Here is a 26,987-nt window from a genome sequence, read left to right as displayed (position 1 = left end):
ACATCATCAGAAAAATATGTGTTCAACTATTGATATTAAATTATGTAAAATGTTATATAACATTGCAAAGGGGAGGATCTTGGCTTTCTAATGACACTTAGACTGAGCTTCTATGCCACTCAGAAGCTAAGCTATTCAATGAAAAATGAGGAAGGTGCATAAACTGATAATTATACTGCATGTCTATGGATGAGCACATCTGTGAGGGTTGAAATGCATTAGACCACCACCTACATTTCAGATCTGTAATGGAATGTGATAAGAGAAAAAATATTTTTTCCTAGTGCTTGAATGAAATAAGACATTTCAGAGTCTTTTTTTATTATTTGGGTTTTTTTCTAAAAAATGTGAATACATTTTTTGCAATTAGTTCTCAGTATGTGTGAATATGAGCTTTTAAATTTGAGTGTGAAAAATGCAAGTTATTTTAAAAACTGGTAAATGTATCATTTCAGATTGGACCAGGAATCAACAGATAGAACTCATTAGCAAAGAATGATAAGTGTTGGTTTTGCCTCTTTACAGGCTCGCTTGATGGGGATGAATCCAGTACAGATCAGGACCACAATGGATCTCTACCCTGACATTAGACCCATCCATCAACCCAGTGGACAGGAGGTGCCAGCCGGTGAGTGTTGTTTCAGCCTTGTGTCTCCACAGCCCAGAGTTCTTATTTGGAATCTGCTGAGCAGAGTTTTTATTTAACATAGACTGATAAACCAGCCTGGCTTAACATGTCAGTGAGAACTGTAGCCCCTGGTTTATACTCTGTCCAAACCAACCGAGCCAAAAGAATGTTAGCACTTTTTAACAGGGTGGCTAAAGGATGCCACCTTTATTATATGCCTGTTTTATAGCCTTTAAAGCATTAAGTCATAGATGTTTGAATTGAAGATAGAGTACTAACAGTAAAACTTCTGAGTAGTCGGACAGAATATTACTGTTTATCACACCAAGCACACTGTAATTGTTTTATCCAGACCCCTGTGAGAACTTTCATTGTAAAAGAGTCAAATCATGCCGAATGGATGATGAGAACAAGGCAGTGTTTGTCAGGAGCTGTCAGCGTGTCCTCCCAGTGTAAATGTGTTTGAACATATAAGTATTGTCACAGAAGCTACACTTAATTGAGAACAATAAATCTGTTTTAATTTCTGTTGATACTGATTTCAAACCCTTTGAACTAATATTTTTTCAAACAGGAAGATCCCACTCATTCTAGTAACTATAACAGTTATGTGTGGGTATAAGACAGTTAGCACAGTCTGGTCAGGCAGCACAGATGCTAAATTGAAACTGGAAATATGCCATAAACTTAATGAGTGCCATTGTTGCAAGCCCAGATTTTATGTTACATAAAGCTGTATTTGTTCCATTAATGATCAAGCCTTTAATTAATAGATATTTATAGTAAGATGAATTGTATTTGATAAAACAATCCGCTAATAATAACCTGTTGGTATTGTGAATTTTTTATTGCAGGTGTGTGGAACTGACAATAAGACATATGACATATCCTGTCAGCTCTTTGCCACCAAAATAGCCTTCAGGGCACCAAAAAGGGCCAGAGAATTCACCTGGACTACACTGGAGACTGCAAATGTAGGAAACACTTCTTATATGCTTAGTTTACAGTTAGCATACGCAAGGCTAAATTTAGCTTGCCATGATGCCATTTCTGGCTAATACCTTTAGCAAACCTTTAAGAACAAGTGCATTTCTGCGATGTCTGTGAAAGTGTGTCTTATCTAGAAAGCAAAGCATTGTGTGCTATTTGAACATCATATTTGTGCACAAATATCTGATAACAGACTTTATTGGATTTAGTGTACTGACATACATTTTAAATCAGCAGTTCGCAATTGGTTTTGCTTCAAGTAGCAACCTTGAACAAAGTACAAAATTGTATTATTGTAGAAAAAAAAAAAGTCCTCAAAATTTGTTATTTTTTATTTTTGGGGGATTTTCCAATTTTGTATGCCCAATTCCCAATGCGCTCTTGGTCCTCGTGGTGGCGTAGTGACTCGCCTCAATCCGTTGCCTCCATGTCTGAGACAGAGACATTTGGCAATCTAAACACGTGGCTTGTTGAGCGTGTTATCACGGAGACCTAGCGCGTGTGGAGGCTCACGCTATTCTCCGCGGCATTCACGCACAACTCACCACGTGCCCCACCAAGAGTGAGAACAACATTATAGCGACCAAGAGGATGTTAACCCAGCATGACTCTACCCACCCTAGCAACCGGGCCAATTGGTTGCTTAAGAAGCCTGACTGGAGTCACTCAGCACGTACTGGATTCGAACTTGCGACTCCAGGTGTGGTAGTCAGCGTCTTTACTTGCTGAGCTACCCAGGCCGCAAAATGTGTTATTTATTTATTTATTTATTTATTATATGTATCAAGACAATAATAAAACACATAGTGGCCAGCACAATCTATGTTTATCTGCTATGCCAATGAAGCCGTATTTAATGTAGTCTAGGTAATTTTTTTCTCTTGCATAATTTTTACAATGATTTCTAAGGACGACATTATGTCATATAACCTGTTAGTGGCATGTCCAGACTTTTTTGTATGGCCGATGTCAGGCACAGACTCATTCAAGGGTGGCATGAAGCATAACTCAACATCCCTGGTGATAATAATAATATTAATAATTGTAATACTAATATGTACATTTTCCAGAATCTCAATTGACAAATGTGATTTGGTTAAATAATTGATTAATTGTTATTAAATGTTAATACTGAAAAACACGGAAGACTCAAAATAGCATTTTCTTTTTCAGCATAATTTAAAGGTATGTTGTGTTTCTTAAAATGACAAAAAAGCTATGGACACTGCTAATATGGTTGATGTCTTTTTAAGGACAGGGCATCACATAACATTGAACACACGGTAGTTCTTTGCAGTTTTTTTTAGTTTTGGAGCGATTAAGATACTCGGTGTGACATAATATTATCAACAGTGCTGGGTAGTAACAGATTACATGTAATCTGGAATACGTAATAAGATTACAAAAATAAATGTATGTAATTGGATAAAATTACATTTAAAATAATTGTACTACATTTACCTTTTACAGATTACATGATTATATATTTACTATAGTAATTTGTTAATAATTTAATGATCATTTTCATATCAATATCATCATATTCTTAATCCGAAGTGCAATAGTCCCACAGATGAACATTTTGAGCATGTGCTAATTTTACGTTACAACAGTAAGATATGCAGCACAGCTAAGGAATAAGTGTAAGGGTTAAAAGTAAATGTGTTTTGAGCTGTTAGCTTTCACATGTCATTGCTGCAGATTTCAGGTTCATTACTGTTTGTTCATGTAATTTATTTATGGTTTTATGCACATAAAGTAGACTAGATATGTCTAAAAATATATATTATTTATTACTACCTCACCAATGGTGTGCAGCTCACACACTGAACTTATTTGCTTCAAAGGATCTAGGGTCCTGCCCACAGGGTACACAATAGTCACTCAATAAAATATGCAGTAATATGGAACAAAGCCCATTGCTCTACTGTTGCTGCTGATGCAGTGGAATCCACAGCATGAAACTTGACATAAAACTTGACAAAATTGTTCCTTGTGTGACTTGGTGGAACTCTGTTGTTCTAAAATATTCTGCTCATTTAGAATATTCTTGCTTTAAAACATGATGACAATTCACAAGTAATCCGCCCAGCACTGATTATCAAGTAGGCTGTTGTTTTATTGTGAGACATATTGAAGATAGTTCTTAATTTTTTCACAAGCATACACAAGAGTATGCATGGATTTCAGTTTTGTGTACTCAATATAGCCATATATTTGGACTGCCAAAGGTAATGTGATTATTTCATTAAACAAACTTTAATACATTTTATAGTAAAACTTTTCTCAAATTTTTTATGTTATTTAGCTTATATTGTGAAAGAAAATAAGCTTTAAGAATAAGCACATTTCTGCTAATTCTAAAATGTATCAGACTTATAATTTTGTTAACTCCAAAATGTGATTATGATAAAGAACCTGCCAAAGTTTACAAGGCTCATGGCATCGTATCTTTTAAAGATATTTAAAAATGTCTCGGTTATGTGAAGCGTAACCCTGGTTCTCTGAGTGTGAATGAGGCAATGCTTAAATGCACTGGGACACACCCTGAGTGTTACGTGGTTTGAAGCCCTTATACAATCATGGCAATTTATTGGCTGGTGGTGCTTAAGCGATGCAGCTAGGGAGCTACGTCACAGGCTTCATAAAGGCACTCGCATTCGCACCATTGAGTCAGATTTTCTGCAGGAATGCATGAGCCTATGCAGCTGCTAGAGAGTATGGTTACTCTTAACATAACCAAGACGTTCCCTTTCGTAGGAACTTGAGCTGTGTAATTGCATTGGGAACTGTATACATTCATGCCATGTGAACAGTAGCTGCCAACAAGCAAGCTAAAGTGCTGAACAAAACAGAGGGAATTATGAGTTTACTCCTGTTCCAACAGAGAGAACCTAGGAAGCAGGAGTCAAACCCTCATCCAGATTATAAAATCTAACAAATGTATGCACAGAGGACCACCCTGCCTCCATACAAATGTCCTCCAACATCTAGCCAAAGCCCATGAGGATGCCATGCTCCTCATAGAATGGACTTGACTACCCGAAGGCAAAGGTAAAGCTGTGCACTTTGTAAGCACTTGAAATTGCATCAATAAACCAGTGAGATAGTCTTTGCTTGGACCCCAGTTACAGCCACCAAAGCACACAAACAACTGCTCTGAATTACACCACGGTCTAGTACGTTCAACATAAACTTGCAGTGCCCATACTGTGCAAAGCATATGCAGTCTTTCATGCGCCTTCGACTCAAATGGGGGAGGGTAGAAAGCCTGAAAATGAATAGTCTGTGAGCAAAATAAAGAGCAAAGTAAATAGTTCAAACAAGGTCTTAACACCACTCTTGAACACCCTGGTGCAAAATCCATACATAGGGGATTGATCGACAGGGCATGCAAATCACCAACCCAATGCTATTAGCAGGGCCATTTTAAGAGTCAGAAACTTATCAGCGACTGTTGCCAAGGGCTCAAACGGAGCACCCGAGAGCACCTCTAAACAACAGATAAATCCCATAAAGGAACACAGACAGGACGAAAAGGTCCCCGGCCCCAAAATGCTCTTGCAAAAAAATCCAGCACTGTACGGACAGGACAGTGAACTGGATTTTCACTCATGCTGTACACTAAGCAAAAATATGGCACTTGAACAAATAAAGCTTCTTAGTTGTTGGAGCTCTAGCATTCATATGGTATCAAACACAGTGGGTATAACCCATCATTCAAAAGAACGCCCAATTGAGGGGCCATAACCATAACTTCCACAAGTCTGGCCAGTGGTGCCAAATGTTGCCCCGAGTCTGAGACAACATGTCTGACTGGAATCTCCCAAGAACCTGTCTGGATAGGAGATCTACCCCCAAATTCAACCGGCTCAGGACATGTCTAATAGAGATAGCACATTATCCCATGCCCACAGAAGAATGTCACATTCTAGTCTCAGTATGGCATGAGAATGCACTCCTCCCTGGCGATTGATGTAGGATACCACTGTCCAGTTGTCAAACTGGATGAGGACATTGCTGCCCTGAATCTCTGGGAGGAAAATCTTTAATGCCAGCTGCACTGTGAACATCTCCAGACAGTTTATGTGCCAATATTGCAGCTGAGCCATCCAAACCCCGTAGGCTGGACAACCCTTGTATACAGTGCCCCAACCCGTGGAGGAGGCATCTGTTGTTATAACTTAGCGGCAACACACCTGTCCCAACGAAATGCCCGCCATCAAAAGGCAGGTCCGTTTCCATGGTAATAGTGTTTGTAGCACCCACACATCACTTTAAAGAGATGGAGCACATGTGTCAGTGGTTGAAGTCCCTTTGTGGGGTTCATCCTGCAGTGAAAAGGTCTCGCATTCAACATGCCTGGGGTAATGACAGCAGAAACCGTGATCATGAGCTCCAAAAGCCTGTGAAATGTTCTCACAGGGATAATGCATCCCACACTGAACATCGCTTTACACTGGCAAAATGACAGAACACGAACTGGAGACAGACGCGCCTGCATCGCTAGCGAATCCAGCTACACCCCTAGAAACAAAGTCTATTCTCCTGACAAGAGGACACTCTTATCTAGGTTACAAACAGCCCTAGATCAAATGGCTGTGAATGACATCTCAAAGTTAGGGAGCCAAAGAATCCGACTGGGTAAACACCAACCAAATGTCAAGATAATTCAAAACATGGAGCCAACAGAAGTATGCAAAATGTATACGTTTGCCCTCGAAAGCGAATCTGAGAAAGCCCCTGTGCTTTGGCGAAATCTGAATATGTAAATAAACACCCTTCAAATGTATTGTCAAAAACTGAATTGACATTTCTGTAGGGCCTTGCCCCACTAAAATGGCAGCAGAGACAGCATGGCCCTTTGTTATATGATCGAAGGGGAGACATTGAACTCGGTTTCCCAGAATGATTCACAGCCGGACGGGAAGTCCCGCCCATGGGCTCAATCTCAAACGTCATTGGTCAAAAGCGGCCTATGACTGATGATGTCATCTTAACAAAACCAGCGCTCAGATTTGATTTCGCTCTCTCTGCTTACAGCCTCGCTGCCTACAACTGCACGAGCTGCACTCTAAAGAGACATCAAGGAATTTCCCTCCTTCTGGACAAAGAGAGACCACATTTTTCTAACCTCACCATTTGGCCATGGTAGAGTAAGAATAACTTTGCTTTGTTCCAGTTGTGTAGTATAATTATTACAACCGGTTCATTTCATGTTCACTGCGAGACAACAGTGAATTTATTTAGAAAACGGAAAAGGCGACCAGCTTCCCTTCTCAATAGTTTTCTATTTATCAACCTCCCGCATTTCTCTCCATCACCGACCCGAGAAGCAACACAGAGACACGTCTTCTCGCTGACGAGCGTAAGACAAAGGACCGAATCCAGATCATTTTCTCCTGACCGCTCAACCTAACAGGAATTCAAACGGACAACCCTGCTGAAATCACACAGGATTTCCCAAGTTAGGCTTGATATCTGGGCAGATTTAGTTTAGAAACTGTGACTTTTCTTATAAAACTAAATCATATATATTTGATTGCTGAATGTTTGATGTTTTGTTTACATTTGTATGTTTAACTACGATCGTTGATTGCTGTTTGGAGTTATGAGATCGTCATTTTTGGGGAAATGTTATTTTATTGAGTGATCTGAATTAAAGATTCAATCACGCTGTTACCAGCATGTATCCTCTGTTAAATTGCATGAACCCCTGTTTGTTTGCTCTCTCTTTCTTACACACACTGAAATTCACGGAGCGAGCAGCACCGTGGTTTATGTACGAATCAGGCTGGTGTTTTTCAAATTCTCCCGCCTGTTTTGTTCAGTTCCTTTGTGTGTCTGCTCATTACCACCCACATGTGGTATTAGCTCTGTTGCTCTGGATCTGATCCAGCCATCTTTCTTTCCCTACACATTCAAATAATCGTGGGCTCCCCCCTTTTCGACCTAGTCCTCCATTTTGAACTAGTTTCCATTTTGAATTCAGTTTGCCATTTTGAACCTAGTTCTACACGTGGAGTTTAGTCCAACATTTTGTGTCTTTGTTACCGAATCGAGAGACACACACACATTCACTAGCATATAGCTCCACAAATTAGTTAGGATTTCCACTTTATGTTTTTGTGTTATATTCATCTAGAATTGGCAGTGTTCATTGCTGTTTGATTATAATAAATCTTGTTATGTTATAATAAGTACTCCTACTTGTTGTTGTTTGAATATTGTGTTGAAGCCAGCCTCTGCCACGTCAAGAACTCCCGTATTACTTCAGTATTGTTAAATTGTTGTTGTTAGAAGCCAACTGTAACCAGATTACTGTTGGATTCATATGGCAATAATTTGACTAGCTTCTTCCCATTTTGATTATTTTGATTATCAATCAAAATACTCAATCTTCAGGGTAGAATTTTATGAGACTTGATCAGTCACTTACTATCATTTTTCTCTTGCCAAAGAGTGGTGCCCCGAGGATAGAATTTAACAAATTAAATTATATTATTTAATTTAATTATTAATTAATAATTAATAAACATTAATTATTAATTATATCTGATAGTAAAACTGATCTAAACAACCAGTGCACCCTACATTTCATTAGAGCGAAATTCAAACATCCAGAATGAGATGCAAGCCGCCGTCTTTTTTCAGGACCATAAAATAATGTCTGTAAAGCTGCAATCTCTCTGAGAACGGGCAATCTCCTCTATTGCCCCTTTTTCTAAGAGAGAGTGAATTTCCTAAATCATAAACAGGGCTTCCAAACAGAAACTTCTGTCAGAACAACCCTATTGAACCTCGGCGGAGCCCGCCTGAATTGAATTACACGTGCTTTATTGTTTGAAGTACCCAGTTCGAAATGCCCTACAGCTGCTGCCAAGTCAACAGATGGGAAGACAGAAGGATTAATGCATTTTGCCTTTGGCTTACCTTTTGCATCTGCACCAGAACCAGCGGCACAACAGAGGGAAACCTTCACTTCCCCAATACTGTGGCTAGCTGAAGGGAATTTGATAATGTTTTTGCCTTTATTGTAATTAGGGATAAATGAGGAGCGCCCTGAATTATATCTACAGTAGGGACGCTGACAGAATAAACCTTTTCCCGGGTATTTGAATGGGAATAAGTGTATGAACATTGGGGGGAATGTTTATTTGAGAAAACTGGTTCACCACAATGGCACCAGCATTCTTTATAGAGGGACAGCGTGTGGTGCTAATGTTCACTGTGTGTTATGTGTACGCTTGTGCCCGATGAACATTGAATTCTGTTATGCATGTCTCAAAACCTTTTTTTTATGTTCGCTGCCCAGCAAGCTGTGGGGGAAATTCAACCATATTCTGGTTGTCAGATGTTCAATGCGCATACAATGGCAAACTGATTCCAATACTGACCGAAGTAGAGAAATGTATTGTTTATACAGTCCAATTTCATTTACTGAATAGGGGCTCATCAGGCTCGTGTGTAGACCAATTTTTATCGCACATTGTGTTTATTCTACATTTGCCTCGAGACCCTTGGTCAGGGAGGCAGAGGCCAAACTCAAGCTGAAAATATTCAATGCTCATTCGCCAGCATAAATTACAGGGGAAACTGAGCTAAATTGGTGTAATGAAAAACAGGTTAGACACTAAACCGACACCAGCATATAATGGGGGAACAACGTGTAGTATCCAGATAGTGCGAAAAACCCTCGCAAATAAAAGTATCACCTTTACCAACTCATTCCCCAGCGCGAGCTGTGGGGGGAAAACTGGAGGAAAATTCCAAACGGAGCTGAGATTAGCTCAAAGTCATTTCTTCATGTGATGTGCTTGGTTGGACTGCAAAATCAACATGTATAGATCCAACAGCTGACTGAAAAGAGTGACATCCATGCCGCCACCAAAAAATTGAGCAGAGATAGCAGTGCACATCTCTTGTCTCGCCAGAATGGTGTTAAAAATACCATAATAATAAATACCCTTGCATCTCCTGATAGAATCCCGAAAGAATAATGGCACAGACGAAGCACACCGCGTGTTGGTTCACCATCACTCTATTGGAGATTATTCTCTTATTTCAGCCCCCTCGTTCTGCTGCTGGGCTCACCACCCCATGCATGATCCCCTTCCACCATGAGCAGTTTGCTTCAAAGGGAGAGGGAAGAGATAGAACGGCAGAGGCTGCTCCTCCATTGCCTTATGCATGTGCATTCTCCCAGAAGGACACAGAAACCAGGGTGAAAATTGCATCAAAATGTTGGGGGGGGACAATAAACATAACAATTCACAAGAGCAATTTTTGAAGGTTTTTTTTGTTGTTGCCCCATTTGCATTTGTATTATTTTATTTCTTATGATATTTTAGTTGGGGACAATCCTCAGACAGTCCTGACTCCCCACCTATGACAGAAACAGACAATAGGGACAAAGGGGCCAATTTGTTCAATTTATTTAATGGCAAGAGCTCAAGACGCACATGGAAAATCTTTTGCATGCTTTGTTAGTCAGAAAATGGCCAGCGAGCTATTTCGCACGTTCGCTCGGTGGTGAGGGCGACAAACACAAGGACTAACCCGATGTCCACTTGCACTCCAAACTTCTCAAACACAAAGCCAAAATCCCAAATGGCTCCTGCACACAGAGATCCAAATCTAGAGGCCGTGGAACTGGAACAAGAGGGGATAACGCATCATGGTGAGAAATTGCGTGCCTTAAAAAGTGCAGCTGTCCCTGTTGGACCCATGTAATATTTGAAAAAAAAAAACTAATTGAAATTTATGCTTTATAAAAAATGTCCTTAAATGTTTGCCACTTAAAAGGGAGGATTAATTATCCTCACTTCAATGTGAGTCACTGGAACAAACATGGGCTTAGACAAAATCATGAACTGAAGAACAGAAAATCTGACTCGATCATGCGAAAGTGAGTGCCTTTATGTAGCCTGTGACAAGCTCCCAAGGGGTGTCACTTAAGCTCCATCAGCCAGTTGCCGTGATTGTATAAGGGCTTCAGACCACGTGACACTCAGGGTGTGTCCCAATGTGATTACGCAGGTCAAGTTCCTATGAAAGGGAACTTTGATAGTTGTAAGTAAATGAGATTACCCTGAATGTTTGACAAACTACTTCTGATGCACACCAATGTTACACACATCCCAAAATATAATGTAAGAAAGTGGAGTGTGATTGGTTTAACATGTCAATCAGACAATTCCTATCTGAATAAGATTATGAAATATGCAGAAGATTACAGCATTACAGTTTTTGCCTAGTTGGGATGGAAGAGAGTACTGTTTGTTGTCATGTTGTACGGTGTTTGTAGTGAATGGAACCATTTTTTATAGTGAAATGGAAATGGTCACTCGCTTTATTTCGTAGGCGTGATCTACAGTACTAGCTCAAGCCATATTTCTCTTCGTATTTCTGTATGTTGTTTCCACACAATAAACTGTCATTTCTTGATACTTCTCACTCTGATTTAAACCAACAAGGCTCTACCTAGATTTATATAAGGAGTGCCTCTGACTTGGGAATTGACAAGTCACAGTTTAGAATTTGGGATGCACACAGGGTGGCCAATCAAATTCTAGGGGTGGACAGGGCCACCTCAGGCCACCCATTTGGACACACCCTTGAAACCTGTTCATGTTGGCATCTGCCTAATTTGACAAGCTTCTGCCAGGAATTTGCAGCCAAACACTGTAGATTTTGATTGGATGTGCAGCCTTTGACAACAACAACAATGAAAGAAATGGGTGTTTTCTCCTCCTTTTTTAAAAATCTATTTATAATGCAGTTGTAAACACATGATTTACTGTAGCATGGTTTTTCCCTTCTGTCCATGACCCTATCAGATCAGACCCATTTCTGGGTCTTGACCCACCAGTTGAGAACCACTGTTCTAAATCATAAAGATCACAAAAGCATTTGCTGAATGATGTTTTAACATCCAAGCAGGTACATGAGCAAATATTTATTTTGGGTTCATTTTGTCTGGCAGTTATTGCTGATCCAGTTTCAGGGACTGGCTGAAGAATGTACTTTTGCAGCTTTATGAACACGACTTCATGTCGCCTGGCTTTCTCACAGCCAAACAAAGAATCAGGGTATGTCTCTCAGAGATATTGCAAAAACAACATTTCATATAGATGGCAATGTATTCCACTCAGCTCTTGCCAAGCTGGTTAGGCTGGTCTGTTTTACTGGTTTTATGGGGTTTTGGGCACTTGTCAGGCTGGGGATCAGATACAGAAGCTTAAACTAGCTTAAACATCTAAATTTTTCAGATGGTTCCTTAAGATAGTAGAAAATAGCTCTTGATAATCTCTAAACACTGGTAGACATGTTAATTGTTATTTGTTGGTAAATAAATGCTCTGACCAACAGGTTCAGAAGATCTATGAGAGTGAGAGGCGTCTTCATGCAGGTGATCACCCCATTGAGCTTCTACTGCAGAACTTTGAGAAGATTTACAACATGTACATCTATCCAGTGCACTGGCAATTTGCACAGATGGACCAGCATCCTTCAGACAGGTACTGTTGGCGCTTTTTGTCAGCACCAATTTCTCCTTCTTGCCATATTCCTCTTTCAGTTTATATGAAAAGGGTTTATATGAAAATCCCAAATATCTGTCAGTAAAGCCAACTGATTCACTTGATTCACAACTTTGTTGGCAAATGTCCTTCAAACTCTAATCTTACAGAACCACACATTTGACTATTGGCATAAAATCTGGTCTATCAGCTCATTCTGTAAAACTGAAACTGATGATAGCATTCTCTTAACCTTGGAAAATACACAGTTTGACTCTAGTTTAGAGTAGAAACTATTAATATAGATGAATATCTAGTTTACTTGCTACTATTGTAGGTGCTTCAAACTCAGAATATCTTTCATAGATTCAATGTCTCAAATTTTGACAAAGCAAGTGACTGACTAGTTCTACCTGAAAAGTGATAATTAGCTGCCTGGTATCTTGTAAACTGGAGGACCTTCATCCTGAATCTTGAATGTTTCCTAAAGCCAGCCAGTCAATCTAAAATAAATTTTTGCTTGATATTTTTGTGCACTGTCTACATCAGACGGTCATTGAATGGTCCAGGGGCGGTTTGTGGAGTGGTTTGTCTGAGGCTTAGACTATTCTAACTATGACTTACACATAGAGGAGTTTCAGTAATATTTTTAGATGGTGTAAGGATGTGGTTGAGGGACATTTCCAATAAAAGACAGACTTGGTTCCAGTATAATCTCCTGCTGAAGGCAAGCTCTGTGGTTTATATATGTGACAAAGGATTTAAAGGTGCAGTGTGTAATTTCTTCCACTATTGTCACCAAATAAATTACAACATTTATCATAGTTTCCACATAGGTTTCCCAAAGTTGTGCCACCGTCAAGCTCACACTATTGGTTGAACCAAAGTTGCAATTACGGTCCGCTCACACAAACAGGGGTGCGTTTCCTAAAATCATCGATTTGGTGTTTCCCGAAATCATTGTTCCTGTTGTACATTGTACAGCTGTCCACATGAGGTTTGAAGCATAGTTCCTTGTTAGTTTGCTGTGTGGTCATCGTTTGACTTCGCTGAGGCTTTTATATATTTTGTTCCATATATATATATATGTATATTTAATTCTATCAACACTTTGACAATGTTTATATGCACTTAAGAAAACAGCTTATTTCAGGATTTTGCAGAAAAGCGCTGTTCTGAAAAGGCAGTTAAGAGAAAGTGCTTTATCACACATGGCTTTTGTCGGAGAACACAGCTTATGTGTCCATAAGTGTTGTTTATATGTTTTTGAAGAGTGTGCATGTGTATATGTGCTCAAGTGCTTTGGGGAAACCCTGAAGTTTAATGCGGAGGGAAACCCACCTATTAAAGTTTATGTATCTACACAGTGCATGCAGCTTTCCTGTCTTCAACAGCTTTCTTGCATTAAACGGCTTTCTGGTGTACAATTCAATTTGATTTTATCATTTAATATTTGCTGAAGTTATTACTCCACCCCCTGCATAACATTATTAATGTCAGCTCTATACTGTTGAACCAACATGGTTCGAATTATGGATATGCAACATAGTTAATACGGATTCAGGAAATGGTCATGACAAGCTAGTTAATTTCTCCATCCATGCATCGTACTATGGTGGTTAAGCAGTGAGCTACGTCATTATATGGGAAATTCACCCCAGAGAAATGTTGAAAGTGCCACAGATCAACAGATTATTTACACTTTCAAGGAAATCAGACTACTAATAGTGTGCCCTACAAAGGCAACATGCAGTAATAATGCCAACATTGAAACTGACAAATATATCTTATCAATTCGTTTTTCAGTCCAGCAAAATGTTACACAGATATATAGATATATATATATATATATATATATATATATGAATCTGAGCATAGATCTGTCTCGTCTGTAATTTTCTGTTTTTGAATGAATAAATGTATGAATGAATGAATAAACATTACAGTACACTCATCATACACCAGCTATTGGTAGAGAGGAGAGAGTAGCGTTACAGAGCCAATTAATGGATGGGTATTATTAGAAGGCCATGATTGAGAATGGTTAATGGGAGTATTTATATATATATATATATATATATATATATATATATATATATATATATATATATATATATATATATATATATATATAAACACATTGGATTATTTAACCAAGCAAGCTCACAGACAAGTAAAACATTGCTCTATGAAAAATTCAGATTCTAAGCTTTCAAATGATACCACATATGTATTTGGGAACTCTAACATTTTAATATTTTAAGCGTAAACATAATTCACGATATAGAGCCACCCTTTGGACCCGCCATGTTGAAGGAGTTTTAAACAATAATTCCTTGTTGAAACTCTTGCAATGGTTTTATTAACACCTCTATTAAAGTTCCATTTCAATATTCATTGCAATTTATATGTCCTCTATCACAAGCCTTGAAAGTTTTATGTTCCCCTTCTGTCGCTCTCTCCACGTTGTGTCAGAGAAGCGACACTAGGGGTCTCTCTTGAGCGCCGATATTCACCTCTGAACTATGAAAAAAGGCCAATGAGAGTTGGCAACCAGTATTTGCATGTCCCGCCCCCGGACATACGGGTATTTAAGCGGCGCAAATACGGGAGTTCAATCAGAAAATTTCTTCGGAGCCGATGGTCGTGTCTGCAGTTGCTGCATACTACACACCGAGTTCCTGACATTCCTCTGCTGCATGCTGTTGGATTCTACAGCGCACAACAGCGGCTTTCTCCTGTTTGCACGGCTGTGCATTCCTGCCCCTGGGCGCATCGACAGTGCAGATTAAAAAAGCTCTCACGGGTTTTTTTCACAAAAGAGTGATTTTTATTAAAAGAGTCAATTTCATTAAAAGAGCAAAACACAGCGCCGTTGAACGTCCTTTTAAGGACGCGTCTTTATAAAGATGCCTTTCCGCCCCTGTGTTGTTCCTGGATGCGGTAGAGTGCTCTCCACTTCAGACGGCCACAGGTGTTGTCTCGTGTGTCTGGGTAGCGATCACACCGAGGCTGCGTTTGTGGATGGTTCATGTTCTCACTGCGAGAACATGACCATGACAACGTTGCGATCGTGGCTTGCTTACAACTGTGAGCAATCCACTCCAGCCGCCCCCCGTGTTGCTCCTTCTTCCCACGGGATTGAGGACGATGCGGCTGGCGATGGAGGCGATTTGGGGATGGCAGCGGGTGCAGCTCCGCCGGGTACGCCCCCTCGGACCACCCTCACCCCAGCACGCTCGTTGATTCCCGTCCGTGCTCGAGGCGGCGACTCGCCTCACAGCCAGTCTGCCGACCCTCTTGCGATGGAAGCAGATGAGCTCGCCGCAGCATCGGAGGGCGTGGTATCTGATGCTGAGGACTCCCCTGGGCTGCCGCTTTCGGGCCTGCATGCCCAGGCTGAGGCCGACGCACAGATGACCGACATGCTTTCCCGGGCAGCCAACAGTGTGGGCTTGGACTGGAACCCTCCATCCTCCCCACAGCCATCACGGCTGGACGACTGGTTCCTGGGGGGAGGGCTGGGAGGAGAATCCTTTGTTTTTTCATTTGCGGATTTGTCTGGACCACACACAGAGCACCAGACGCTCTGAGCAGCTCTTCGTCTGCTTTGGGGGACAGCAGAAAGGGAACGCTGTCTCCAAGCAGAGACTCGCCTACTGGGTTGTCGACGCCATTTCCCTGGCTTATCACACCCAGGCTGTGCCCCCCCCCCCCTTGCGGGTCCGAGCCCACTCCACCAGGAGTGTTGCGTCCTCATGGGCACTGGCTATGGGCACTGCCCTAGCAGATATTTGTAGAGCAGCAGGCTGGGCAACACCTAACACCATTTCGGGATTCTACAATCTCCGAGTTGAGTCAGTATCGTCCCCTGTTTTCTCAGGTACCGAGCCCGTAGAACTCGGTAGCACGCCCACGATCTTACCGGGTGAATCGCTTGCACCTTGCCTTTCCCCCTAACCAGGGAAAACAGTGCGCCTTCATTCCCAGGAGATCCCAGGTTTGGGACACTGGTTGATTCCTCCTTAGCCCTCGTGGGTCGCAGTTCAGCGGAGGAACTCGCCGACCCAAGCCACTGCGGGTACCGCAAGCTACCCTGTACTGGTATAGGTGCTCCACAGGTAAGGCCTCCTTCGGACTCCCCCTGTGTGTAACATCACGGTTCTGTCCCCTCTGGCGAGCGGACTCCCGTGTTTCCCTTAGGCAGTCATGGCTGCCTCGGTTGCCGTGCTGTATGTTCCCCCCTCTATGAGGCTGGATCCACCACCGCACCAACTTTTCCTCATAGGCCCTAAGTCAGGCCTCTGATGGTTTTGCCACTTAAACTTGCCTCCCCTCTCGGGTAGGCGTGGCCTCCGCAGGGTCTTCTCCGCCCTGAATAAGGGCTAAGACCCCCTTCCCTCAATGCGTGTAAGGGCCCCGGCCTTAGTTGCTCTATGCGAGAAACATAGAGAGAAAAGAGGCCCGGGTTGACGGCCAGCACCTTGTTCCCCCCTCCAGGGTAACGATAAGGAATCCTGATGGCTTAAATGGGGCATTGGGGAAGGGTACGTGCAGCCTGATACAGTTGGTCATGCTGCTCGTAAGAATACCTGCTCGCTCCTGTAACAGCAGTTCACGTACACGTCTCAGCGCATGGCACTTTTATAAGTGGACCCCTAGTGTCGCTTCTCTGACACAACGTGGAGAGAGCGACAGAAGGGGAACGTCTAGGTTACGTATGTAACCTCCTTTCCCCGATGGAGGGAACGAGACGTTGTGTCTCCTCTGCCATGTCGCTGAGCCGAGCCACTGTTGTGTCATTCATCCTGAATGAACTCCCGTATTTGCGCGCTTAAATACCCGTATGTCCGGGGGCGGGACATGCAAATACTGGTTGCCAACTCTCATTGGCCTTTTTTCATAGTTCAGAGCTGAATATCGGCGCTCAAGAGAGACCCCTAGTGTCGCTTCTCTGACACAACGTCTCGTTCCCTCCAATGGGGAACGGAGGTTACATACGTAACCTAGACGTTATACACACAATGATTACTTGCTATAGTTGTATATTACTTGCTAAGTATACAAAAAAGTAAAAGTAAATGTGAAAACTATTCCTGTATGTTTGCTTGTGTTGGCAGACAGAAAAGGAAATGTGTGGGGTATGACCACTGTAATCAAAACACAAAACTTGTAAGAATGTAGAAAACGTAGAAAGAACCTTAAGAAGTCATTAAATTACAGCATCATCGCTGTCAAGATTGCATGACACATTGTGTGTTACAATTCAGTGATTGCCTCAAAATGTATAAGACAGTGCTTTATTATTTAAGGACCGTGCTAACTTTAAATCATAGTTTTCTAGTTAACTTACTTAAATAAGTTAAATAAGTAAAAACTGAGAAACTGCACACCATTGTCTTCCAGTAATTACTACCCTCGAGGATGAGATTATAAAGCTAACTAAAGATGAGCCAGCATAATACTTTTGTAGGGCAATGTTCCTTGTGACCAAAAATAGTAATGCTAATAAACCCTGTAAAATATCATCATAGTGTTCTCTTATATAGGCTATCTGTTAGGATTAGATTAGAGTTGTATTTAGACCAAAACAAAAAAAAAAAAAGCTGAAAAGTCCACACAACCAATGCAGAAGAGACAAATTTTAAGCAATAATACACAAAAAAATATGATTTATTGAATCTGTTTTTTTTTTTTTTTAGCAGAAAATGAATGCTATGGGATGGGCATTCATAAATTACTAATTAATTAATGAGCTCTAAATATATGTATATTTAGAGCTCTCACAGAGTGTACACAGAATAAGAGAGATGCATTTCAACACTTTAATTACAGATTTTGCATGCACAGCCTCCATATCTGTCGGATTGTATAAGAAGACTAAATCAAGATCATCTGGTGCTGAAGGGTGCTGGGGGTAAACACCAAGTCCAATGGAATAACCAAAAATTATATTAATTATGCATTATATTAAATGTAATATTAATAAAATATTCAAATGTTCTTATATATGGTTCTGATTGCACTGTTGTGGAAGTCATACTGCTTTAAAATTATCATTTTCACATATATTAAATTTTACACTCTATTTTATTTGTATTCCTTTTTTTCATGATCTTGCCCCTGCTGAAAAAAGAATATTTGTGTACTTTACATTGTTGCAGTTTTTTGTTAGCCCAAGCAACTAAGCTACCCCCACCCAATAAATATGCTGTTTTGCTCTCCAACAAATTAGTAGTGATTCATGGCGACACAAGTTTCTGGAGAAGATGGCATCAAACAGAAGATAAAATGTTTGTCGTCAAGAGAGTTTTGAAGTTTGATAGCTTATTCATGACTTGGATGTGTTCCTGTAAACTGTGTCGGCTTGCAGCCCCCATCTGAATGGTACTACAAATTAATAAATAATTGGATTAAAGAATCAAAGACTAAAATGACTTTCTTGGGAACAGCTAAATCATGGGGAAGATCAACTCACTTGCCTGCCTATTTGATTCTTTGTAAATGTGTTTAACTATATCATGAATATTTTCATGCTGAGATTTAATTTGATGCAGGGCCTGGTCAACTGGATTCAAACAACACTTGTACATACAAATCAAGTGTAATTTTCAAACAAGTTATGCTAGATTAGTATAACCAATTAGTGTGAATGTAATTATTAGTGGATTAATGATATCATTTCCTCAGAAGTTCACACATCTGTCCTAGCTGAGCAACCACAGATGTATTTAATCAAATTATCATGTCCCAAGGTTTGACAACCAGTAAGTGTCGAAATACTGTATATTTATGTTTATTTATTTGTTAAAAGTTTGAATGAAATGTGTGCTTGTAATTTAATTGTAATATATTTTAACTTCTTTGATATTTTGCGTAATGCAAGGCATTCATACAAGTGTGGTTTGTACTTTTCCATATTATTTCGTTGCCCAGAATCCAAGGAAAAAATTCCCAAGTAGCTTTTTTCCCCATTTATATAGGTGAAAAGTCCTTTGGGGCTAGATTAACTCTTTAGTTTCTGTATGATCTGGGCCGAACTGTTGAACATTACTACATTTTGTTTCCAATCAACTGAAGTAAAAAGAATTAGGATTCAATTCTAGTTTATTTGCTTTTTAACAAGCAACTGTGATCTCTGAGATGTTTATCTAAGAAAAAGTACCCAATTTTTCTTTCTTGCTCACAAATGGCCCTCATTTTCCTGCACAACATCAAGTGATTTGTTAATTAATTTTCTCTGTACTTGATAATACTCTAAGAACTCAATCTAAGAAAGAACATCAAATACTCGATTACTTTGGGTAAATAGGGTTTAGGAATTGAATAGGAGGTAGGCTGCTTTTGTGACAGTACCTCTCTTTCTCTTTCTTACACTTTTCCAGAAGAGGGCAGCAAAACATCAGTAATTAAATGTAATATTATTATTTTTTATTGCTTATAACTATATATATGTAATTGGTGCAGGCCAAAGCTAACAGATATACTGTAATAATTGAATTAATTAATTATGTGCATAAATGTTCCCAAATGGCCAAACAGTGGATGATTTGTCCTCTTGTCTTTAATTTCATTTAATTTAATTTCGTTAATTGTATAGAAGGGTTTATCCGAAAAGGTCAGGAAATGAGAAAGATTAAAATATATGAAATTAGTGATCCATTCAGAGGACAAGTGCAAACAACATCTTGAAACACATCACTACAGTTATGATTTCAGTGAATGTGCAGATGTGTTATGGGTCATTTCTACATCGTCATGTCCATTTCATGTATAATATATTGCATAAAATATTAAAACCACAATGTTTAATATTACAATTATATTAGTTAAGTTTCTTGTATTAAAATATCAAAAAGTAAGTTAACACGGGTGAATTTTAAATAATATCCCTAGTTTGAAATAGATTGAGCTGACTTTTCTATGTAACTGAGAGCTATTTGTACTGAATTCAAAACTTAAAACTTATTAAGAAATATTGCAGGTGTTTCTTCATTTATTTCCTTTCTCTAACTGTAATTCCCCTTCTGTCACTCACTCACTCGACGTTGTGTTGAATTAAGTGACACAAGGGGTCTTCCTGGGATGCCAAACGTACCTCTGAACCTGAGAAAAGGCCAATGTCAAGTTGGCAGACAGAATTTGCATGCCCCGCCCGGACATACGGGTATAAAGGGAAGCGGGGCAGCGAGTGCCAGTCAGAATTTTTCTTCGGAGACGAACGGTTGTGCAACAAGCAAGCTGAAGTTCACCACTGTTTCACTCATCTCTGTCAGCGAGAAGCATTGCTGTTGGATCTATGGCGCATTTCCAGCTGGCGTTCTCTCTCTCTGCACGCTGTGCAGTCTACACCCCTGGGCGCTTCAACAGCGCTTTTCACTGTTAAAAGAGTGCTTTCTCGTGTTTTTAAATCCATAAGGATCTCTTTCTCAATGGCGATAGCGGCAGTGATGATGATCTCGCACTCTTAGCTTTCAAAGTACACACATCACTTAAAGCAATAAAGTGATTGCGTCACTCAAGGCCAGCTAGTAGGCCTCGACTGGGACATATACTAAAGATCACACCCACCAAGAACAAATAAATAAATCTGATTTGCTGATGAATCTGACAATCTGACTTTAGTTGCTCATTCATTTGCACTGTTTAGGGATTCTGTGGAAATTCTGAAGGCCTGATGGGGTGGAGCTCAAACTCACGCGCTGCTTCTGCTAAAGAGCTTTTTAGTTTTCTCTGCTTGTTTGTAAATTAATTAAGTGTGGAAAGCACTTAAAAATATAAAGGTAAAAAGGTGACTGAGTAATAAAAGGATGCATTTTTTTTATTTATTTTGGCATGTTAGGCCAGCAGAGAAGGCTTTGCTGGCCCTGAGAATTCACCACTGATCTAAATAATGTTTAAGACAACTTCACTTATATTTATTAACAAAACACAGCAAAAGCTAGTAAACCAATGTACTCACAATTAGAATCTGAATGCACTGAGTACTGGTGTTAAACCTCTTGTCTTGAAGACCACATCTTTCCACTTATGCTTGCAATTTTTTGTTACATCGTTTACATCATTCAGTCATCCTTATCCTAGGTAAAATGCTTTTTCCCAATGCTAAATCATTGTCTTCTGAAGCGACCCAGTTGGCTTTGGGCGAGAACAGACCAAAATGTAACTGCTTTTTCACTGTACATCTCGCCATTGCAGTCTCTAGGAATGATCATGATTTCAAGCTTGATTACATGTCCTGTTGCTTAACACATGCACAGTGTGCTAGATGGCGCAATAGACAAGCTTGAAATCATGATTACCAAGGAGACTGCTGTTAAGATGTACAATGACAAAGGAGTTATGTTTCGGTTTGTTCTCATCCAAAACTGGATCAAATTGGATCACTTCAGAAGACATTGATTAAATCACTGGAGTCATAAGGATAACTTTTATGATGACTTTATCTCCTTTTTGGAGGTTTTGAAATTCTGGTCACCATTCAATTCACACCATTCAGAGTGGAGATTTTCTTCTAAATATGTTTGTGTTCAGCAGAAGAAAGAAAGTCATACACATCTGGGATGGCATGAGGATGAGTAAATGATTGGAGAATTTTCATTTAAATTTATATTAATATGAAATGCCAATTCATGATGGTTATCTAGTCTTTTCAGCAGTGATAACAGCACCATGTTTGATTATCCATCTTGTGAAAAGTATTTATTTTACATTGCCATGTTAGAAATAAGTAATTTTATTTATTCAGTCTTGCATGGAGTTACCCATTAAGTGCATTTCCATCATCAGGCCAAACGGTTCAGAGCATGATAACGGTACCTTATCCGGTACCACAATAATCACCTTGAAAAATTGCCTTTGATGTCACATACCAGATAGTAAATTAATATAAAAAGGGTGTTTCTTTTGGGTGTTTATATGAAGTATTCCTAAATGCGAATTTGCAAGCTTTTGCAAGGATCACTGTGATATTATCAAGTATTAGTATGGTTCTTGAAAGCATGTTTGGCATCTGAATTCAAAAATTACTCACTCATAAGACAGGATGTTCAAACATGTCTCTTGCTGACTTCTACAAAACCAATGTTAGCTCTGACATAATCATTTGGCCATGGCCCCAGAGCATTGTATGAATTAGATGAAATGGCTAATGCTGTACAGGTGACACTTCAAGGGCTTTCTGACACTTTAATGGAGTACGAAGAGGGTATGTGTGAGATGTGCTGTTAGAGAATGCACGACTTGAATGAGAAATTGTCTGTGACTGGAGTGGCATCTAACATGAACATCCCCTTTGATCCCCCATCCAGCTCTTTGTGAGAGTTTTCTGGTTACATCCTGTCCATTTAGGAATGGCTTCTGTAAAGAATGGAGGCAAGAGTTCACAGGGAACCATTCCATGCATTTGGAAAATTGTGTATCATTATTGCACATTATCACAGTCATTTTGTGTAACATCATATGCATTTAATGTTTTTGTTGGTGTTGGTTGGATTTATGATCTTAGTACAAACTTTTAGATTTTTATTTTGCTTATGACTTTTGAATTATTTATATCCTTGAAAGATGGAAATCTTTTTTATATCAAAAGAGATTATAAGGTTTTATACACCTGTTTCTGCATTTGTTTGTAAAACAAGCTTTGATATTATGTAATGTGGAAACACATTTATCGGTATTACTTAATAAAGTGAATGTTTATCACTTACTTTGTATATCTCCCAGAGTGTCGACATGTTGAGTGTGGAGTTGAGAATTTCTGCAAGAGCCAACAAGTTATAATTCTTTGTAAAACTTTTAGATTTTTATTTTGTTTATGACTTTTGAATTATTTTTATCCTTGAATGATGGAAATCTTGGACAGAAGAATGCTCGTTAATGGTGTCATCTTCGGCATATTCAAATGAGGTCACCAGTCCAAGAACACTTAATTAAAACTCTATCAAAGAGTGTAAACTAAAACACTATTCTACTTAAATATCTCAGTTGACTTTTAAACATATTTTCATTTTACCAAGGGGTATAAAGAATATTTTTTCACATCTATGCTATGCTGCTGCAGTTTGTCTGTATAACAGACTAAGAACATCAGCTTGTAAACTGATTTTTTGAGTTAAACAATGTTCAAGGTTGGGATGAAATGTCCTTTTAATGGAATTGAATTTCAATTCAATTAAATGCCGTTGTACTAAAAGCTGTACATCCAATTTACTCTCACCTCTCTTGCTCTTTTTGGACACCTCAGACAACAATATATTTGTATTTTTTTTGTATGTTGTAAAGAAACTAGTGTTAGTTAGTATGATTAATAATAACCCAAAGGTTAATGGGTTGTGGTTCTGTTACCGGGTTTGTATACTTTATGCCTTTTAGGTGCTTTATAGTTTCTTAGTTTTTCATGTTCTCATTTTTTATGTCTTGCCTTTTTTTAGGTTTGGTTTATGTTTTTTTTGAACATCATGGTTACTATTGTAACCTCTGTTCCCCGAGGGAGGGAACGAGACGTTGTGTCAAATTAAGTGACACAAGGGGTCTTCCTTGGACACCAAATCGTACCTCTGAACCTGAGAAAAGGCCAATGTGAAGTTGGCAGACAGAATTTGCATGCCCTACCCGGACATACAGGTATAAAGGGAAGCGGGGCAGAGAATGCCAGTCAGGATTTTGCACTGTGGAGCCGAAAATTAAGCACGGACATTTACAGTGCTAGGTAGTGCTGTGGCAAGAGGGACACAACGTATTGTACAACAGTAACCATGACGTTCCCCTTCTGTCACTCACTCGACTTTGTGTCAAATGAAGTGACACAAGGGGTCCATAGAAAAGCGCCACACACTGACCGTGTTACGTGACTGTCGAAACAGGTGCAAAGAAGATGCTTTTTGTTGCTATTTACACTCAGTGTAAATAACAAAAACAAAAAAATTTGTTTATCATGGTTAAATTGTACTTGTTAAACTAAACCAGAGAAGACTATTTTTGTGGTTGTTGTTACTACATCATTGTAAAGGGATTTAGATGGGCATGGAGGAGGCGAGAACAGGCTTGACAATATAAATAATAGTTTTAATATAAAACTGAACAAAAAGACACACATGACGGTCAGCTGACCGTAAACGATCTCTCTCTCCTCGCACCACCATCCGCAGTCCGCCCTTATCCCTCTAGGAGGCTTAATTAGCCTGATAAGGGACCGGTGTGTATAATCACGACCCGGCCCCGCCTTCCGCCCTCCGTCTTGTTACAATCATATAATCAGTTTACAGGACAATGCCCTCGTTCCCGGATAAAGTATGTTTATGAATGTATTCATACCACTCACCTGCATACCAAAAGAACGTACTTTATGACTAATTGAGAAGTACGTTTTCTTCAAAGTTTTCTAGTCTTTTATCAGATCCGAGGCCAGCCAAGACTCAGGATAGGAAAAGATTACATCTCTCTCATCCACCTTTTTTTCCTCTCTCTAGAAATGATAGAGATAAGGAAATCTCTGGTAACACGCTGAAAAGCCTATTTTCTAATGATTGCCTACAGAGATTTGGCTCTGTTCACATGAACAATGTTTACAGGTCCCCTAAGGAAACAGGAACAGTGTTCAAGTTTCCCATTGTAGTGTATTCCTTATCACCTCATCACAAAGAGTTTTTTCTTAGGTAACTAGACATTTTCTGTTTAAAGGAGATTGTGTTTGTGCAACATAGGGAGAGAATGAGTTCAATAGAGTTAATGTTGTTGTTTGTGCGAAGCTCACGCAATCTCTGCTGCATACATTGCAGTCATTGCTGCTAAATGTATGACTGTTGATTCAGCCTGATAAACAGATGTTTACTGGATTTCATTTAGCAGTGGGATAATTTATACTGTGTTCACAGACCTAAATAATTTCTGTAGATCTTTGGAAGCTTGTTCACAGTTCTAATGAGGCAATTTGTAAAAATTAAATTACTCTGTGACAAGTTAATACAGTGTTGGGTACAGTTTTGCATTTTGTGGAGAATTTCTGTGCCACTAGCATCACCAAACGGAATGGCAAAATTAATGACATTTTTTTTTTCAAACAGGTTTCCCAAAAATGTTGTGTCTGAACCCCTATATGTTTCATGGGGAGTCTGTAAAACCTCACAAAAGTTCTTATATAAATTTGTGCACCAAATAATTACTAGAATTAAATATGTGGTCTGCAAAATGGAAGCCCAGTTCTCCTTTAGAAAAAACATCACACCTCCTTCAATCATCTACTATGTTTGGGGTAGTGTGACAAAGATCTAATTATTTGCCTTTGCAATGCAAATTAATTGGGTGTGATTGGAAACCACACGTTTGCCCTGATTGTGCACTAGTCCTCTATTAAGACAGACTCCCCTTGCTAGGTTTGTGAGATCGATGAATGATCCATGTCACAATGGCAAAATCAATCCTAAACACATAGACATGACTTTGGAAGCACCGCATCTTGTTAAGGTTGAGTCTTGGCGGGGATAAACTGTTTCCCTACAGGCTTTATAGGGGGTGTTTAGGGGTTTAGTTTATTTAATGCATGGTTAACAGTGCCACAACAAATGTGGAAAGCAGCTTGTCTCTAAATGACATTGCCACCATACTGTAATAAGATTTGTTGACCCTCTGGGTAATGAGCAGACAGTGCGTGAAAAAAAAGTTGTCCTTTGATGGGAATGTGGATCCTATCACCCTGTTATGTCTTTTGTGATTGGAGGCAGCCTACTGACTGTATTTACATACTGCGTAAAGGCTGCTAAATCCTGCTGTTCTGTACTGGTCCATGCTCTATGACACAGCTACGGTTTATTTTTACGTTTTGGTGATGCATAATCAGGATTAGATTAAAAATAACACATGACCAATCACTAAAGTCATTCCACCAGCATGGTTCTCTAGATTGATCTCACAAAAAATCAGTGACAGGAGGTTAAATGTTTTTTCTGCTAAAATCTGAGTACTGTATGCTTTCTGAATATCATTTTCCAGTGGCCCAAACCAGAACTACAGTTGCGACACTGCGCAAGCTCAAGAAAATACTTCTTGGCTCGGTGCACAGTGCTTCATCCATAACTTCACTAAATATTACTGCACTTTACCCAGAGTATAAAGTGCAGCATAAAAAAAAAAGAGTCTGTTTGGCAATAAAAACAATTTGCGGGATTACACTCGCATCTGCTCATGCCTTCTTTGCCTGCGGAATTTCGCAATGCAGGGTTAAATGTGACAGAGCCTTTTAAATGGATGTGGCATGGAAGGCACAGCCCATACAATTCTCAGAAAAATGTGTTTAGTAATTACATTGAACTACTACTAACCCTAACCCTAAACTTCACCCTAATAGTACTGAAACCAAAAGAGCTTCCTTTTATTTACTTCTTTGCAAACATAGTATCTGGCATGTGACATCAAAGGCAACTTTTCAAGGTGATTATTGTGGTACCGGATAAGGTACCGTTATTATTCTCTGAATCGTTTGGCCTGATGATGTAAATGCACTTAATGTAAGACTGTATAAATAAAATTACTTATTTCTAACATGGCAATGTAAAATAAATACTTTTCACAAGATGGATAATCAAACATGGTGCTGTTATCACTGCTGAAAAGACTAGATAACCATCATGAATTGGCATTTCATATTTTTTTCATGATGTTGGTTGACCTAGTTTTGAAGCCTGCTGGAAACAAGCATCCAAAACCCATCATATGCAGCTGACCAATATGCTGGTCTTTGCAGCAGGAATGATTAACCTCCTGAGACCCAAATGTGACTGCTGTGTGCATTTTCCATTTTCCTTTTTATTTATAACTAGTAGCACCCAATAAACAAACAAACAAATAAATTA

The 26,987-nt window shown here is 39.5% G+C and overlaps 1 protein-coding gene across 1 annotated transcript in view; it reads left to right on the top strand.

Annotated features, from left to right (window-relative positions):
• Window positions 1-544: 544 nt before the first annotated feature.
• The window catches only part of LOC127643501 (SPARC-like), a gene marked incomplete at its 5' end in the record, with an annotated part of 48,177 nt that continues 21,734 nt past the window's right edge, over window positions 545-26,987 (top strand). The window contains 3 exons of the mRNA XM_052126303.1: window positions 545-628; window positions 1,483-1,602; window positions 11,990-12,138. Of these exons, the coding sequence (XP_051982263.1) occupies window positions 545-628; window positions 1,483-1,602; window positions 11,990-12,138 (353 nt within the window). The remainder of the gene's footprint in view (window positions 629-1,482; window positions 1,603-11,989; window positions 12,139-26,987) is intronic.

The sequence above is a fragment of the Xyrauchen texanus genome, chromosome 5 (assembly GCF_025860055.1).
Source record: "Xyrauchen texanus isolate HMW12.3.18 chromosome 5, RBS_HiC_50CHRs, whole genome shotgun sequence".
In the NCBI taxonomy this organism is placed as follows: domain Eukaryota; kingdom Metazoa; phylum Chordata; class Actinopteri; order Cypriniformes; family Catostomidae; genus Xyrauchen; species Xyrauchen texanus.
The sequence above is the reverse complement of the archived record's forward strand: the minus strand, read 5'-3'. Positions and strand labels throughout refer to the sequence as shown.